Source organism: Solanum tuberosum, unplaced genomic scaffold, assembly GCF_000226075.1.
Source record: "Solanum tuberosum cultivar DM 1-3 516 R44 unplaced genomic scaffold, SolTub_3.0 scf00224, whole genome shotgun sequence".
Lineage (NCBI taxonomy): Eukaryota > Viridiplantae > Streptophyta > Magnoliopsida > Solanales > Solanaceae > Solanum > Solanum tuberosum.
In genome coordinates, this window is record NW_006239153.1 from 887,113 (window position 1) to 907,182 (window position 20,070).

A 20,070-nucleotide genomic window follows, 5' to 3' on the forward strand; every position below is an offset into this window, starting at 1 on the left:
AAGGTGCAGTCGCCGGAAATTAGGTCTGACTGCCCGAAACTGGTCGGAATAAGAAAATAAATATACAGTCTGCCTCGGAATGGAGAGGCGACCTCAATGAAAAAAAATTGATCGAAAAAACTGGCCGGAAAGTGTCACACGCGCCGGCGCGTGATGCGCGTGGTGACGCGACCCTGGAACTCCTGGAGGCGCGTGAGGGCGCGTGACTCGGTGAAACTCAGAGGAGCTCACTGGGGTTTGCTCGCCTGAGTGTTCCGCACCTCATGGTGGTGTGGGTTGTCGCACTACACTTGTAAAACGAGACAACAATGTAAACCAGCCGTTGACAGTCACCGGATTTTGACTTTATTTTTTTTATTTTTTTCACCAATGCTCTGATACCATGTGAGAAATATAAGGAAGGAATATATTATTGAATTGTTGTTTTAATAATTACATAGAGAACCCTATTTATAGACACTATATAATACAATTCCTTACCAAATAGGAGACTATAAACTATTCCTAGTTTGTGTAGGATTGTGTTTTCCTATTCTATTCTAACAGTAGCCATTAAAAAAAGCAAACTAGTTTAGTTTTACCTACTTTCTTGTGTACTGTGTGACTGTTATCACTCCTTAGTCATCCAATAGTTACAATAATAGTTATTTCTTTTTAGTAGTAGTTATTTTCTTGTAATAGTGGAGTTTTTCATTCTAGTAATGTTAGGAAGTCATGTCCTAGTTTCTAGGGGTAATTATCTTGTAAGTGTTGTATTTAAACTATCTTTTATCTCAAGAAATATAAGCAAAAAAGTCATTTCAGTTTTTGAGTACTTTAACTCAAGAGACTGCAGGTTCTATCTTAACGAACCAGCACCATAGGTAGAAAAAAGAAAACCTCTTTCCAGACTCCTAATTCACTCAACATTAACTCTGATTTTGTCTTACAACATCCCATAACTAGATCCATAACAAGGGATAGTAACAACTTGGTATCAGAACCGGGAGCTATGGGAGACCAAATTCAACATTAACTAGCACAATTGGTGAACTTGTTCCAAGAAGAACGTGCAGCCAATTTAAGTTATAAATGCTTGTTTGGATGCACTTGCAAAGGATTTAGGAATTCTAAGGTCGATACTGATTTAAATGAAGACACAAATCAGAATCGCGGTTGGAAGGGAACAATAAAGCGGCGGGAGGGTCAGGATCAGAAGTAGAAGAAGTTTCATCATTCCTCGGCATACAAAGTTAGATTTCCCACGATTTAATGGCCAAGACGACCCTTTGGGATGGTTGATTAGATGTGAACACTTTTTTTGACACCAACAAACTCTAGAAGAAGAAAAGGTTGAACTTGCTTCTTTTCATTTAGAAGGCAATGCACAACTTTGGTTTCTTCAACTAGAGATAGATATGCCTCAACCATCTTGGGATGAAATCAAACGTCAATGTAACCTTAGCTTTGGGCCACCAATCAGAAGTCAAAAATTGGGAGAATTGGCTAAGTTATGCCTGATCGGGTCTGTGGTAGAGTACCAAGAAAAGCTTGAGCAGCTAATTTCATGGGTTGGTACACTCACTCAGTCGCAAAAAAATGAACTTTATATCAGCGGTCTTATATAACAATTGAGGTTTAGTTGCATAATCCTCCAGATTTGGCTATGACGATGAATTTATCCTGGCTTTATGAACGCAAGGAACAACTCGTTTCTTCGCAATTGTTTGATGCTTGCAAATCCAAGACAACAAATTTCTCACTTCAACAACATGCCAAATTTGTGAAGAAACTGACCAGATCTAAAATAGAGGAAAGGCGACTTAAGGGACTTTGTTTCAATTGTGATAAACCATTCACTTGAGGTCATCAATGCAAGAAATTATTCTAGATTGACTTTTTAGACGATGAGGAAGAGTTTTCTGGAAAGGAGGGAAACACTAATACTTTCCGCACTTAGCGCTTGAGGACAAGCACGATTTGAAGGGGGAGAGTAATGTTATCACTCCTTAGTCATCCAATAGTTACAGCAGTAGTTATTTCTTTTTAGTAGTAGTTATTTTCATGTAATAGTGTAGTTTTTCGTTCCAGTAATGTTAGGAAGTCATGTCCTAGTTTTTAGGGGTAGTTATCTTATAAGTGTTGTATCTAAACTATCTTTTGTCTCGGGAAATATAAGAAGAAAAGTCATTTCAGTTTTTGAGTACTTTAACTCTATTATCAAAGGCGAAAGGCGCAAAAAACTCTAAGGTCTGTGGGGGCTTTAAGCGCAAAGTGCAAATAAAACGTGGGCTTTAATGAAAAAAGGCGCAAAGGGAGAAAAAAGTACAAATGTATATGTTTAGTCCAAGACTAATAATTATAAACATGAATGACAAATATATGACCAAAGAAATTGAAAAAAAATATGATTAAGTGAAATATCAATTGCTTAGTCTCACTTCTTCATAAGAGGCTCATTGGCAAGGAAAAATTTGTCTTAGAACCTTGATGACGACACTGAAGCCCACATAAAGCGAGGCGAAGCGCTCAACATGTTTTGAGCCTTGCTTCAAGGCTTAAGCACGCTTAAAGCGCACCTTTGATAACACTGCTTTAACTCAAGAGATTGTAGGTTCTCTCTTAACGAACTAGCACCATAGGTCGTAGGAAGAAAACTTTTGATTTTATCTTGCAACATACCTTAACTAGATCCATAATAGAGGACCATAACAGTGACGTTCCACCCATTTCCCGTAACTGAGCATAAGCATTATATCCTTAGTTCTCTCTTTCTTCATCTCAACAATTTGAGATCACAATCAGAATGATCTTTTTCCGATTCACAGCAAACCATCAAAACTGACGTTCTCGGATAAAGTCGCAACATTACTGTCCTTCGTTAAAGATATCTTTCTTTAACTTTTATCACTTATTCTCGATGCAACAAAGTAAATGAATAAAGGTAAGTTTCAATTTGGGAGAAAAGATGTTTGGTTTTATGAAAAATTGAACAGGGTTTAGTGCAAAATTTTATGCAAATTTGGGTATGCCCTTTGCCGATGAGGTTCAATCATGCATGTGGCATAATCGTGAGATTGGAGTGCACACCTTTACATGACATTCACTCACCACAATCGCCTCAATTTCTAGACCTGACATATCTTTTATTATGAGTGTCATAAGTTAGTTTATATATTCTTCCTATGCTAGTCATTAGGATACAATTGTTTGCATTCTACGATATATAAAGTCAGCTCCAGGCAAAAAACTATTCCTCGAGGATCAGATGTTATGAGCAGATAATTGGATATACATATGCTGATTGGAAGGATCATATTTTGATAAACGGTCTACATCTTAATATGGTGTTTTAGTAGGAGGTAATTTGGTGTTCTGGAAAAGCAAGAAACAAAATGTGGTTGATTTATGTAGAGCAAAAGTAGAATATCACCATGGTTGTAACAACCTGTGCGCTAAGTTTGGATCAACCACTTGCTTGGAGAAAGGAAATTTGGAGAAATTAATTGGATGAAACTTATGTATGATAATCAAGCAATATTGCATCAAATCCGATATTTAATGAGAAGACTAAGCACATTGAGATTGCCGTCACTTTATTAGTGAAAAGATACTTTCAGAAGATATTGTTACAAATTTGTGAAGTCAAATGATCAGTTTGTTGATATTTTCACCAAGTCCTCACTAGCACTCGTATTAGTTACATATGCAACAAGCTCGGTACATATAGCTTATATGCACCAGCTTGAGGGGAGTATTAAAATATTAACGTATATAGTGTCCCAAATGGATAACGATTCTTATGTGTTAGGTAGAATCTAACTATAAATAAGGCTCCATGTAATAATGTACATACACATCTTAATGATATTTCTAGTGTTTTTATTTCTCACAAAACACTGTCAAGCATGTTGAATCTTCATGCATTAAAATGTTGTTCTACATTTAGGGGTCGTTTGGTAGAGTGTATTAGGAAAAATAATGCATGCATTAGCCTTGTGTATTACTAGTACCTTGTTTGGTACTCTTTTCCAACCTATGTATAACTAATGCAAGCATTAGTTATACACTCTATTGTGTATTAAGCTGTGTATTGCTAATACAATGGATTTCTAGGTATTAGCAATGCAATGGTTTTAATGCATGCATTAACTTAATTAAAGACTCAATTTCCCCTCAAAACCTTTTTTACATCTTTTCTATCATAATAGTGGAGGGCATCTTTGTAAATTAATTTTTTTATGCAATGCATGCTACTTTTTAATACATCAAACCAAACAACGCATAAAAAATCTATGTATAACTAATGCAAGCATAACTAATACATGCATTAGCAATGCATAGTATTACTAATACACTCTATTTAGCATTATTCTTATACACTTTACCAAATGACCCCTAAAGAATTTAGTTAGGGATCTGGAAAGTGAATTCTATTCCATGAATGTGATATTTTACCACGGTATATGGAATATGTGGCGAAAGTGGAATGTCTACTGATCGTCATATGGGTCTTGGTTGGACGTCCCGTTGTTTAGATTTGACATCTAAGAGAGTGCGCGCGCGCGCGCACACACACACACATATATATATATATATGCAGGACATGGATTGCCATAATTCATTTATAAGATGAAATAAGGACATTCTTATCAATCCCATTGACTCTAGTTCTAGTTTAGCGGAAAGATTAAAATACTAAATCTTTCTTTTTGGTTGGTGTACTAGGGCAAGGCAAATCCCAAGCCCTTCACTAGCTTGATTAGCTTTCCCTCCTTTCCCTTATTTCTCAATTGAAAGCTGAGCCACCAAACCATCTAAACAAGCCCCATTTGTCAAATGAATAGAGTCGAGACAAGTTCAAGTCATACATGATAGAAGAAGGTCTGCCAGTGGGTCGGAGAAGAACCACCGGGAGAAAGGCTGAGGCCTTAATTAAGTACTAAAGTTGCTGAAGCGTCTGCCTTCATGGCCTTCCCACGAAGCAATCATAATATATTATGTGTATGTATGGATGTATTTATGTGTATATGTATACATTTAAAAATATACATGTGCATACAAGTACATGTCCTGGAGAGAGATGTAAACTAGGTTTGAGTGATGCTTACTCCTATCCATATTGGAGTGCAAATGGTATAGGGATCCCTGTGTTATTTATTTGGATACACTTGAAGATGACAGGATATTTACTATGGAAAAAATTCAAATCTCTTTTTTAGGTTGTAGACTAGAATAGATAATTTGTCTGGATAATTCTCATTTTTTGAATCCTAGTAGTGTTGTCAAAGTCTCGCTTAAGTTTTGAATTGAGGCTTAAAGCTGGCTAGGCGCTTCCCAGGCTAGATGCACACCTTGACAAAAAAATGAAGCGCCACCTTTTACTTAAATTAGGTCAATTTGTGAGACTCGTGAGCTCTATCATGAAAAGGACGAGATTACGTAATATACGTAACTGTCACATTGATATGTATTTGAATCAAACCGCTTCAAGCTTAAGCTCAAGGCAAGAAGGAGGACCAATCCAAATTCCACTACAAGTTCTCAGAATTATATAGAAGAAGATGTTGATTCTGGAAAGTCATAGGAAGAGGAGTTTTGGGCTATAATTCTAGAGATACCCATAAAAGCCATCAAGCTATTTAGAAGAAGGGAGTTTCTATGGATGCTATAGTGTTTAGGAATAGGAATCAGGATAGAGTATAGGAAACTTAGTTACTTGACTTACGAGGAAAAGAAAAAATTTAGTCACTGGATTAAATTAGAAACTTAAACTGCATCTTTTGTAGGTTTTTGAATCAAGTTTGGAGACTCTCAAAATTACGATTCAATTACAAAAGATAAACTACATCTTTTGTAGTTGAAATGTAATTTTGAGAATCTCTGTACTTGATTGATATACTCTTGTTATGCACACTCAATTTTATGTTCTTTTCAATTTCTCTGTTCATAATTGTTTTTTGTATTTTATATGAATAAAGAAATAGCTAAATTTATCTAGATGTGCATGTAGATTGTTCACTTCATTTGATGTTTTTCTTGAGTTCCATTTTTAAAGATGTTTGACCTTAAGGCCTTTTTAGGATTAGCTGCTAGATAAACTTTTCCTCCCAAGTCCCTCCCCTGACCCCTCATCCCCCCAAATTAAAAACAACAAAATGGGAGAAAGAAGAGGTTGGGGGAAATGCCTGACTGAAATGGTGAAGGTGTGGTGGGAAATTATCCTAATCATAAAAAACTTTAGAGAGCTACATAATGTGTGGCTTCTGAATGATTTTCCTAAATGCAGGTATGTTCATTTTGCCAAGTAGACTTCATCTTCTCTCTGCTTGATAATCACTCCTAGCTCATTCACTTGGAGAGAGTTAAATAGGGTTGTCACATCTTGTCTTTGGAGTATATGGAAACCGAACCTATGAGACGAAATGCTGAGCTATATTTTCTGTTGCAAGATGTCCATACTCAAAGTATGATCTACCCTTAATGTTGCAATTGTTACTGCTAGGTCAAAAGTTGAAGGGAAAGCTAGAGATACTGAATTAGTGAGTCTCAAAGATTTAGAGTATTTATGATGTAGCCAAAAGTGTTAAATCAGCTGTTACTGTCTAGCATCCTATTTAAGTTCCAAATTCGTTTCTGTTGTGTTCCTTTATTCAAAGGTTCTACAGAAATTCAAACTTGGATTTATGGGTTCAGGTGCTGCTGGGAAGAGAATCTGTAGATGTAAAAGTTGACATCGACTTGGGCAGAGAAGGTCGTGATAATAAAATTTCTAGGAGACAGGTATGTTCTGCTTGAACTCCAGCTGTATAAATCAATAGTCCCTTTTAATTATTCAACTGATCTCATATTTTTGAGTTAGTTTAATTTATTTTTTCTAGCAGATAAAGAAATAGTTGATCAAACAATTGACCATGATTGTGATTATGTGATTAATTTTATGTTTCTTGAAACATTTGCTCCATATTTCCTGGTTTGATCATTATCTTCTGTTATGAAACTTTTCTTCAACAAACTTATATGTGTAAGTAAAATGTCTCAATGCTGATTGCAGTATAGTTTTTCTTTTTCATTTATCCGTACTAGTCATTTCGTACGTGCTGCAGTTTGTAAGACAGAAATTAAAATTAAGTATATGAACAGTCGGTCTTCTTCAATATCCTAAGGTTTTCTAATGAAAAGTCCCAGAAACAATCAGTATTATCAAAGGCGCGCTTAAGCCCTGAAGCGAGGCTCAAAACGTGTTGAGCGCTTCGCCTTGCTTTATGTGCGCTTCAGTGTTGTCATCAAGGTTCTAAGGCAAACATTTCCTTGCCAATGAGCCTCTTATGAAGAAGTGACACTAAATAATTTTTTTGAGATTTCACTTTATCATAATATTTTTTCAATTTCTTTGGTCATATATTTGTTATTCATATTTATAATTATTAGTCTTGGATAAACATATATATTTGTATTCTTTTCTCCCTTTGCGCTTTTTTTCATTAAAGCCCACGCTTTATTTGCGCTTTAAGCCCCCACGGACCTTCGAGCTTTCTTGCGCTTTTCGCTTTTGATAACACTGGAAACAATACTATATGACTAAAGAGAAGAAAAAATTTGGTGGCAGATGAACCGATGTTTATTGATTACTGTATTGGTACTTATATAGCCAGTGTATTACATACAAGGCTGAAAATAAAATAACACCTTAGAGAAAATCTAGGTAACAGAAAAACCTACGTAACTACAATCCTAAAGATAAGAAAACTGATAAGTGCAAAATTAATATAAATAAACTGAACTAAAAGAGTCCTACAAATGACAAGAGCCCTACAGATCTGCTAGCCGTTATTATGCCCCCGCAAGTTGGCGTCGAGGTCTACTACGCGCAACTTGGAGAAATGGTTACTGAAAAGAGCACGCTGAAGAGGCTTTGTGAGAAGATCTGCAACTTGATCAACAGCATGTAAATGGGCAACTTCAAGCTGTTTGTGCCCAACCTGCTCATGCACAAAATGGAAGTTGATGGCCACATGCTTCATGCGGCTATGCAAAACAGGATTGGCACAAATATAAGTGGTGCTAATATTGTCGTAGAGAACTTTAGGAACAACAATGAGAGGAAACTGAAGCTCCCGAAGAAGATGGGTGAGCCAGGTAGTTTAAGAAATAGTAGCAGAAACTGCCCGATATTCTGCTTCTGTAGAAGAACGAGAAACTGAACGCTGCTTCTTTGAAGACCATGAAATAGGAGAACGACCAAGATAGATAACACAACCAGTGGTGGAAGTGCGATCTTGAGGATCCCCTGCCCAGTCTGAGTCTTAGTACGCCAACAATCTACGATCAGTCTCCTTGGCAATGAGTACACCAAAGGAGGTAGTGGAATGGAGATCGCAAAGAAGTCATTTAAAAGAAACCCAGTGAGACATAAACGGCTGATGTATAGCTTGTGACAACTTACTGACACCAAAAGCTATGTCCGGATGAGTGAAAGAAAGGTAATGAAGGTTACCAATAATGTGTTGATATAAGGAACCATCAACTAGATGATCATCAGACGAGGGATCAAAAACAATTGCAGATGTCATAGGTGTGGAAACACCTTCTCAGTTATCCATCACTAACTCATGTAGGAGATCCATAGTGTACTTCTCTTGAGAGAGCAGAAGACCAGCAGAAGAATGAATCACTTCTATACCAAAAAGTAATGAAGAGGCCCTAGGTCCTTCAAGGAGAAACGTTGAGAAAGAACCTCAATGATATTATGAACACTTCGCTGGTGATTACTAGCCACTGAGATAGCGTCCACATCAACTAAAATATACACAGTCAACCCACATTTATGCATAATGAAAAGTGAGGAATCAGAATGTGACTTATCAAAACCCAAAGTAAGGAGATAATTTTTGAGTTCAGTGAACCAAGCACGAGGCGCCTCTTTGAGACCATAAATTGCCTTCTGAAGATGACATACATGAGTAGGATTCCCATAGTTTTCAAATCTTAGGTGGCTGTCGCATGTATACTTCTTCAGTAAGACAACCCTGCAAGAAGACATTATTAACATCCAACTTATGATCATGCCAGTCAAGTTGAGTGGCGATAGTCAGGACAAGATGGACAGTAGCATGCTTTACTACTGGGCTGAAAGTGGAATGATAATCAAGTCCGGGGTGTTGAGTAAATCCCTTGGCAACCAAACAAGCCTTGTACCTATCAACAGAACAATCAGGTTTATGTAACTTGGAGTAACCACTTACAATCCGCCATGTTCTTGGAAGAGTCACATGGAACCAAATCCCAAGTATGGTTGCAAACAAGAGCATCAAATTCAGCTTGCATTGCTAAATTCCATTGGGAAATTAGCTTGGCTTGCTCATGAGTTGTGGGGATTTTTGGAGACAGTGTAGTGGTTGTGAGAAACTGACTAGGTTTAAGGCTATGAGTCTGTGATCGGGTAGTCATTGGGTGGACTTTGCTGGCTGGTTTGGCCGGGGTTGGGTTGGTGGGTCAGGTTGAATAGGAATGATGTTGGTTGAGGCAGGAAGGAAGCCATTTGTGCCGAAGCAGATGGATTATATTGAGGAGGACTTGGGGTTTGGCTAGGAATGGATGATCTTTCTTGTCTATGATATGTGATAAGTGGTCACGAGGGAAAAGTTTGAGGTGGTGAAGAAGAATCAATTCGCTGTTTTTGTGGAGCTGGTGTAGAGGGTGAAGAAGTGGAAGTTGAAACGGGGGAAGAAATGTTACCTAATTGTGGAGAGACGCTATCTGGAGCGGAGGAGGAGACAGATTGTAGACGTTGAGGGACCGTTGGCAACGTAGTCACTGGTGGAGGGAGTTGACATGAGGAAGGTGAAATTGATTTAGTGTCCTCCTTGGATTGTGGTTCAACAAAAATATTGGCCCAATAAACATTAACTTTATTATTAAACCTGGAAAAAATATTTTGAAAAGGAAAATTGTCTTCCAAAAAGATTACATCCCTGTATAAATATAATTTGGAGTTAACAGGATGAAAATGCTAATGCCTGTAATATTTGTTAGAAAATCCTAAATAAATGCATGGTGTGGATTGAGGCTCCAATTTATTACTGAAATACGGTTTGAGCCACAGGTAGCATAAGCATCTGGAAACTTTGGTGGAATTATAATTAGGCACAACCTAAAATAGGATTTCGAAAGGCGATTTATTTAGTAGATTGGGTGTAGTTATCCTATTGATCAAATAAAACAGCTTGATGACAAGCATAACTCCAAAACTTTGAAGGTAAGGATGTTTGGTGTAATAAGGTGCTGGTTGTCTCGATGACATGCTGATGTCGGCGTTCAACTAAGGCTACCCTTTGTGGTGTGTATGGGGGTACACTAAGTGTTCAATTCCATGTGTTTTTAGATAGGAATTTATTTTTGAAACTCACCACCACCATCAGTGTAAAAGGATAAAATTTTTGTGTTAAAATGTCTTTCAAGCATGCGATGTAAAGTTTGAAACATTTCGAGAACTTTTGTTTTAGCTTTTAGTATGAACCACATATATATTGGAAATTGATCAACAAGTAAAACATAGTATCGTTTTTTGTGAATCGGTAAACTAGAGACAACCCCCACAAATCACTTTAATGTAAATTTAATGGATAGGCTTGTGTAAAGAACTTTCTGAAAAAGGCATCCTGTGGCTTTTATTACAATAACATGAATGACAAACAATATTAGTTTTGGAACCAACTACTGGAATGGAAAAATCATGCAAAAACTTATTTAGAACTTGACGATTAGGGTGGTCTAATCGTTGATGCCACAGGTGGTATGAAACAGTGACATTGGATTTCGGCGAACCATCAACATCCCCTGGTGGCCACTCATACATCCCATATTTACTCTATCTGTGAGCCAATGGCGCCCCCATAATCAGTTCACAAGATAAGAGAAAGGAAAAAATTCCACAGAGGAGTTATTATCTTGACAAAACTTAGAGATAATTATGAGATTATTTTTAATTGCTGGTGAGCAAAGGATATGTTGAAGCTGGAATTGGTGATTATATGCATTAAAGTTTACATTACCAGTATGATAGATTGCAATGGTATTACCATTACCCATGACGATCTCCTCGGAGCCATGGTAGTCTTACATAGTGGTCAGACTCTGTGTCTAAGGCAATATGGTGGGTGGCACCACTGTCAAAGATCCATAGAGTTGACTGTTGATTTTGGAGGGGTGCAATATAATCAGCACGCGCTTGAAGATGATTGTTAGAGCGTGTCCACTAGACAGGAGCAATATCACCTCTACCATCACAGAGTTGGCAGTAGAGTTTGTTGTTGGGAGACTGTTGTTGTTGATTGTTGCGCAGAGGTTGCTGAATGTTACGCCAAGACAAATTACAATTTTGTTGATGCTGCGCATTTGATCATCGATTAGTGTTTTGAGTATTGGTGGAGCCCTGACGTGGAGAAGTGGAAGTAATCCCTTTAGCAATGTAATAAAAGGTGCCTTTTTTTGATAAGGATGTAATAAAAGGTGTCTTTTTGACTTCATTATGCTGAAGGACATGATCAAGGAGCTTTTCATATAGTTCTTCATAGGGGATTGCTAAATCTCAAGTGCAGGTTGCGGATGAAATTTCTCGAAATTCAGAGCCAAGGCTAGTGAGAATCTTGACAATCAATTCTTTATTGTAGACGGGGAGACAGCAGTGGAAAGTTCATCACAAAGAGACCGAACTTGATGTAAATAGTTACTGCTAGGTTGTTTTCAGAGATAGTTTTTAAACTTCAGCATGGATGGATAGATGCCAAGATGAGGTTGGGATCGATCCATCAAGATGACCAAAGAGGTTGTGTCCACGCATAAGCATGGACACCTGAGCCTTCCACAACGAAAAGTTATGGCTACTTGCAAGTTTGATGGGGAGTTGAATAACCGGATTGAACTGGGCAATTTTTTTGTACTGGAGATGTTGTCGGCATTGACTACACTCGTATTGGGGGTAATTTAGGCTTGAGGTGGGTGAGCTGGGAGAAAAAAAAGATCGACCTTAGTAAAGCAATAGAGCTCTGATTACCATAAAGAGAAGAAAAGAACTGGTAGTAGATGAACTGATGTTTATTGATTACTGTATTGGCCCTTATATAGCCAGTGGTTTTCATGCAAGACTGAAAATCAAATAGCAAAAAAATCTAGGTAATAGAAAAACCTGCATAACTACAATCCTAAAGATAAGAAAGTTGATAAGTACAAAACTAATATGAAAAAAAACTAAATTAAAAGAGTCCTACAAATGACGAGTCCTAGAGATCTGCTAGCCATTATGAATGACCACCCCGGAATTTGAATCCAATCATTTTAACCACTATTAAAAAAAAAGAAATTTGAATAAGGCCGATTATGTAATTACAAAGTAATGAAAACTATCCTCTTCTAAACGGGTGATTTTATGATTGTACTGCTCTTACGTGGCTTCATCTTTAGATTCTACAGTAAATGATCAATCCTTACACTGTGACTCTTAGAAATCAATTAAGCATAAGTGATTTAATTTGTTTCCTAAATAGAAGTGACTTAATTACCATAGTTCTTGCTCGGAAGAGAAACTAAACTACCACCACAAAAACAACATACCCAGTGAAATCCACAAGTAGGGTCTGGGAAGGATGGTGTGTACTCAACCTTACTTGTACCTTGTGAAGGTAGAGATAGTGTTTGCGATAGATCCTTGGCTCAAGTAAAGCATATCCAAGTAAAACATATTCAAGAAAATAAATTGTGCGCGCAAATTATGGTCCAACAGATTTTTCGGATGTATAAACATGTATTACATCGTTTTCAATTTCGTTGGCTAAGACTATTATTACTAATGAAGAGCACAAGAAAACTATGCATGAATTACCCATGTTTGCCCTTCTTGAATATGGACTTGTGATAAAGCCAGAGCTTTTTTAAAGAGCGGTAAGCGTGTAGGAAATCTGGAGACACTTTTCCCGGACATACATACTCTGGTTCTTCAGCAACAAAATACAATAGCTGAACTATGGACACCTCATGGGTGGAATATTATATTTAGAAGGCACCTCAATGATTGGGAAATTCCAAGAGTTACAGAATTCTTCAGCGTCATTGAACAATTTAGTGGCTTTGGAGACAGGGAAAGACAGATTGCAGTGGTTGGGGAACAGTACTGGGACTTTTAAAGTAAGTGCAGCATATAGGAAGTTGAACCACCCAATTATGCAGGCATCCAAATGGCCCTGGAAACACATTTGGAAGGCCAAGATCCCACACAAAGTGGCCTGTTTTGTGTGGTTACTGGCTAAGGAAGTGGTGTTGACACAGGAGAATTTGATGAAGAGGGGGATTACACTGTGTTCAAGATGTTTTTTTGTGGGGAAACTGCAGAAACAGTCAATCACTTGTTCATCCAGTGCAAGGTCACTGGCCAATTGTGGAGTCTATTCCTAAGGCGCAAAAACATCTCATGGGTCATGCCTGGTAGAATTGCAGAGGCCTTATACAGTTGGGAAGAAGCAGGATTACAAGCAAAGAACAGAAGCAACTGGAGAATCATTCCTGCTACTATTTGGTGGACTGTCTGGAAAGAGAGAAATCTTAGAGTTTTTGAGAATAGGGAGAGCAACATGCAGCAAGTAAAATTGAGGTGTATTCTAACTTTGTGTTTTTGGTGTAATCAGATCTACTCTAATGACACTGTCTCTATCAATGATGTTTTAGACTCATTATAGGGATAGGACAGTGCCTTTAGAGTTCATTATGTAAATATGGTTTCAGTACAACCCATGTACTGATTTAAAGAAATAGAAACAGTTACCAATCTCAAAAAAAAATAAAAAAAATTGGAAGTCTCCTAGTAGAAACTAAATGGAATAGTTCAATTCAAAATCCCAAATATTAGGCAAAGTTGTAATATTAAACACTTGAAAATTTGGAATAAGAACTTGGAAACTTCGTAAGGATATCTACCACATTCCTAAAGAAAAGTACTGACAATAAAATAGTGTAGATATATATTCTACAGAAGAGTGGTAAAATTACTCTCAGACACGAATACTGAGATAGTTCTCTCTCCTATACAACCAGCCCTTGAGGTGGCCTCGGCACTTAACTAAAGTCCCTGGGATTCTATGCAAGATGGACATAGAAAAGGCCTATAATCACCTGAAATGGGACATTCTGTGGAACATACTTGAGAGGATGGGTTAAGGAAATAGGTGGATAAACTAGTTAAAATATTGTGTGACTACAGTTAAATTTTCAGTATTAATCAATGGTACCCTCTCTGGTTTCTTCCATTCTGAAAGAGGATTATGGCAGGGGGATCCCCTCTCCCCCTTCCTCTATATACTATCAATGGGAGGATTGAGTGATATGCTGAAAACAACACAGTCAAATAACAGGATCAAGGTGTTCCGGATGAATAATAGTGACACTCTGGGTTTAACTATCTCACATTTGCATTATGCTGATGACACCTTAGTGTTCTGTGGTGCAGAGAAAGAGCAATTGAAGCCTAGGGTCATATTTATCCGGTTTGAAGTTGTTTCTAGATTACGCATTTATTGAGGTCAAAGTTTTGTCTACCTAGTGATTGAAGTTCTGGATATCAACAGACTGACTGGTATCCTAGGGGGTAAAGGGGGATACCTACTGCCTACCTAGGATGCCTCTAGGAGCAAAGAGTAAACCAAAGAACATATGGAGTGCAGTGGTCAAGAAGCATGGAGCTCAATATATATTTTGGAAGGGTGAGACAGGATGTGCAAGAGCAAATACTAAACATGATAAGCTTCACAAGAGAAGAGCTACTCTTTAGATATCTTAGGGTTCTCTTGAGTACAAAGAAATAATCTATTACCCAGTGTGCACCATTGTTGTAAAAGATAACTGGGAGAATATCATCTTCGATAACAGAATTCTTAGCCTATTATGGGAAAACACAGTTCATTAAGAGTATAATATTTTATGCAAAACTACTGGTCACAGATCCTTATCTTACTCTTACCTAAGAAGATCACTCTTTTCATTGCGCAAATGTGCAAGTAATTCCTCTGGTCTGGTAAAGCTGATCTCACAAAAAGCTCTAGTTGCATGGAGAAGACTATGCCATTGTCAACCCACTTCTGCTGGAGGCCTTATTCTCATTGACATTGTGCTATGGAATAGAGCTGCTATATTCAAGCTCTTATGGAATATGTGCAGGAAGAAGGATAAATTATGGGTTAAATGGATCCATTTATGGGAGGGGCAGGGATGTATGGCAACTTGAACCATAGGAAGCATCCTGTGTTGTCCAGAAAATATTCATGGCCAAGAAGCATGTTGAAGAGGCAGGGTATTCATGGGAGGAGATCCTATATCTTACCTCTCTTAGCCTTTAAAACTATATACAAGAATCTGCAGGGCCAGTTTGAGAAAGTAAACTAGAGGAGTGTCATATGCAGAAACCAGGAATCTCCCAAATAGATATTCTATTGAGATTGGTTCCACTAAGCACAATACACTTGACAGATTAGCATTTTGGAAGATGGGTGTAAACCAGCAATGTCAACAATGTACCAGGGAGCTGGAAATTGTTCACCACTTTCTCTTGATCTTATTCAGCTAGCATATGGTCCAAACTCTTACAATGTCTTGCCATCATTAGAGAGTGTATGGTTTGGAATGAGGAACTAAAATGGGCCGAGAGACGGTGCAAACGCAGAAGCAGCAGGGCTGAAGTGTATAGGATTCTCTTGGCTGCAGCTGTAAACTACATATGGAAGGAAAGGAATCTGAGGGTGTTGTTAAGCAGATTGTACAGGAGGTTTACTTCAGGGCCAATTTGAGACCTAGTAATAGGTCATTCTTGCAAAATCTCAATTGGTATCCTTGAGTATTGACTGTAGGCAATATTGTCTTACTGATTGTCGTGGTCCAAATAAAAATTAATTAAAAAATGAAATTAAGTAGAGTACTGGAAATAACGACATGAGTCCAAACTCAAAGTCTGCTTAAACCATCATATATTGATACTACGAAGTCCAAAAATCCAAGTATTAAAATTTAAATACAAAATTATGTTTATAAAATATTTAAATACCAAATGCACAAAATCCTAAATTTTCGAATGGTATTATATTAAAAAGCTATTCAAGTTCACAGAAGCTTTATGTCCACCACCTGTTTTCTTGTACGATTGTATCCAATAAAGAATGACAATGATTTTAGATTGTAGTCATACAACCAAATCCTTACTTGAAACCAAACTTAATAAGTATTATTAGGGACTATTTTGCTTGTGAATGTGAGACTTGGTTAGCAAGTAGTAACACCATGTACTTTTTGGAGCCTTGATGACGACACTGAAGATCACGATCACAAAAGCAAGATGAAGCACTCAACATGTTTTGCACCTCGCTTTAGGGCTTAAGTGTGCTGTTAGGGTCCTTTGATATCAATGCTTTTAAGTCCCTCATATATCAACAAATTCTAATTTTTGTCCTTGTAATTTTGGGTTAAGTGCATTTAACATTCAATTAATTGATTAGTGCACTTTTGACTCTAAATATGAATGTTCAGAAACTTTAATGAATTATCAAGTGTTAAAATCATTTAATGATCAATATTTTATGCTAAATTTCATTGTTACTCCATATTTGAGGGAAATATAGTTCTAGTGATGGTGTAAATGCCGCATATTCCTTTGTAGAGTGACCACCCATTTTAGTTAATTAAATGTTAAATATGTTTAGTCAAATATTACAAGAACGAAAATGAAAATTTAACAATAACTGTAGGACCAAAATGCAGTTATCCTTTTTTTTTTAAATCCTAGAATAATTTGCATCCTTGTATTCCTTGAAATGTGATGAACAGTTATAAGTTGATGGACTGACACATTTACATGATTGCTTGATTAGGCAACTATAAAGATGGACATGCATGGACTATTCCATTTGCAGAACATTGGAAAATATCCAATTCATGTGAATGGTAAAGAAGTACTTCCGAAACAAAGTCTAACCCTCACTTCTGGTTCCTTTATTGAGGTATTCTTCTAATTTGACACAAGATTAACTAGTCAAATATCCTGGTTAAGGTTTACAGATTTTGGTTTGGTACTTTTGAAAATGTTGCCTCCTTTCTCCCTTCGGAGCCCTGAAATCTTGATGACAATTGAAGGCTCTAAGTCAACTACCTCTTGCATCAGTTTGCAAGTAAATTTTGTATTCTTTCCATCATTGATGAGTTACCTATCTCATTAGCTTGTTCTTTAACTTAGCTTGTCACATGACCTAGTTAATTGTTATTTTTATCATTTTATGACTCATTTGCAGTTTGGGACTAAAAGGTTATGACTTAGTTACTTAAACTCAAGCCTAGGTAATCATTCTTTTATGATCAAGTATATCAAACCTAGTAATCCTTCTTTTTAAAAAAAAATCAAGCAACGTATATCAAGCCTAGGTTATCATCTAGTGGTTATTTATTGAAACCGGGATGATAGCTTTGGAACCGTTTTGTCAACCTTATCCTATTCTTGTTTCAAAGAACTATGAGTCAGACCTCTGTAATATTGAATTTATGGGTAGACATTTGGAGCTGTTTGAGCTTTAGCTATTTTTAGTGAAAATTACTTTGTTCGAAAAGAGAATTTTTCCAATCAATGAATGTTTTATGTTGAATTTTTCCGAAAAAAGTCGATGAGTGTGTGTCGGATCCTCCAAAAGTAGTACATTTTTGGAGGATCTGACAAGGTACGGCAGCTTCTTTGGAGAGTCCGCGCTTACACAGGTTGGGGTGGTTGGAGGCTAAAATTATCATCTGATTTTGAACAATCTGCTAAAGCACCTGTCCAGCTGTAACTGCAACTAGTGTTGTAAGTTCATACCATAATAGATTAATCATTAGTTAGTATAGACCTTACATTTTCAGCAATGAACCACTCCGCTTGAGTGACAAGACAGCAAGTATGAAAATTTAGCTTATCAGAATCTAATGTGTGTGTATATATACACATGATAGTTCATAAGATTGTGCCTTTTATATATCTCTGGTTTATACAAAATGAATTTCTGCAATTCCAAATTCTGATACACCATATTTATATTTGGTTTGCACATTATTTGTCAACTCAAAATAATGCATATATTGTAGTGCAAAATATTATTTATAACAAGATTATATTGTGTGAGAATAGCTACATACATAGTGTGAAAATAGCTACATAAATATTGTGAATTTTTATTTTATTTTTTAGTATCTTTTTTTTTTTGGGTAGAAAAGAACATTAAATTTTTTTTTTCTATGAAAAAATATTTTTAAAAATAATAATAATTTAGGGGTGGGGGTATTAACAATTGAACTTTGCTTGATGTCTTTTGATTTTAGGAGATTAAAGTGGGTTATAGAACCATTTTGTCCAAATCATATTTGATCAAATCCTTATTAACCCATATTTTATATGGGTGGATTATAAGACAATCCATTTTGACTCAAACCATATTCAATTCATCCAAATCCGATCCAATCCACCCATTTGTCACCCCTAAGTATACCAGTGAAATTGCCTAACAAAGCCTATGATATTCAGTCAATGCTTGCATAAAAACCTGTTGTTAGAGGGATAGCCTATTGGAAAAAACCTTCCACCTCTAACCATGTTTGAGACTTTGATTCACCGCACGGGGAAGCATGAAAAGCCCATTGCTAGACCTTTAAGGGTGGGGGGAAGAGAGCAAGAAAAAAAGCCCATGTCATTTTATGATTGTAGAATTTTTGTAGGGAAATTTTCAGAAACAACGAACATTAGGCCTTAATTAGGATTCCTTAGCTACAACCTATAGTTTTAATATTTACAATCTGCAACTACATTTTTGGTTTGCTATCTGGTGTATCCATTGTATTTTCGATGATTTTCGTACAAAAATACAAATACAACTTAACTAAATTGTGTAAAAGACGGGAGAGATCTTTTCTGATATGGTAAATAGAATAAATCACTCCCTAAAAATACTCATGTTTCAAATTGGACTGTCAAATTTCTTGTATTCATTATATGAGTAATTAGTATTCAAATGGTGCCAAATTTGTATTATACGGATGTTGTGTGTAAATGGTGTATTTGCTACAGATTTGATAATGTAGTGGCGAATGGTAATATTTTGTAACTGTAGTTGTGTTCCATAAATACATTCACATGTTTGCTATGTTTTGAGAAAATGGCATTATGCATGGTGAATAATTATCTTTTCATTTTCAAATGAGGTTAAGAGCAGTGTGGAATTATATTTAGCAGAGATGTTTCTTGTTTTGTTTTTCGCAGGTGAGAGAAGTTAGGTTCATATTTGAGATTAATCAAAGTCAAGTAAAACGATATATGGAGGAAAGCCAAAGTCAGGATATGAAAGCTTGAGCAATTCTTGACACAGAGTATAAGGAAGTGCTGTCTTTTATCATTGCACTTTCTGATTACAAAATGTGTATTCTTCCTATTTTCTCTCATTTTCACTCTGAAATCGTAAACATAATCAGTCCTCTATACAACTTTGAAGAGTTGTTTCCGGTCATTGCCAATTAAGTTATGGGAGTTTCTAATGGCTTCTGCTCTACTATTTGCCTATAACTTTAAACTATGTAAGGCAAGGGTGTGTGTGAGTCTAGGCAAGGTGAGGCATAAGCCTTGTGGGTTTTTAACTTCTAATATTTTATAAATCAACATAGTAGAAATAAATATTTTAAATGCTAAAATTACATAGAAATGTTAAGCAATTATGAAGTAAGGAAAAATAAAAAATGTGTATAGAACTTATTCATTTTAAAATGTTGATTATAATCAATAATTGACTATAACTATTTAAAATTGCCTCATCCAAAAGAATTAATCTAACTTCCAAAAATATTGAGTTAAAATTTGTAAACTAGCTTCAAAAAGAAAGAAAAAACTTAAAAAGAAAGAAAATTGAAGGAGGAATCTACAATTACAAACACTGAACTAAAGCAAGTGATGAAGAATGATGATATTGCTTTTGTAGTTTGTAAATTGATTAGCGATCGTTTGGTTTTAGTTGATTGTAAATAATTGAAAGTTTTATGAGTTAGAAAATA

At 36.3% G+C, this 20,070-nt stretch overlaps 1 protein-coding gene across 1 annotated transcript in view; it reads left to right on the top strand.

The window, feature by feature from the left end:
* LOC102579889 (uncharacterized) overlaps positions 1 to 19,630 on the top strand; it is a 29,606-nt gene extending 9,976 nt beyond the window's left edge. Inside the window, exons 5-7 of the mRNA XM_006356697.2 lie at positions 6,676 to 6,762; positions 16,884 to 17,012; positions 19,289 to 19,630. Of these exons, the coding sequence (XP_006356759.1) occupies positions 6,676 to 6,762; positions 16,884 to 17,012; positions 19,289 to 19,378 (306 nt within the window). The 3' untranslated portion in view covers positions 19,379 to 19,630. The remainder of the gene's footprint in view (positions 1 to 6,675; positions 6,763 to 16,883; positions 17,013 to 19,288) is intronic.
* Positions 19,631 to 20,070: the final 440 nt, after the last annotated feature.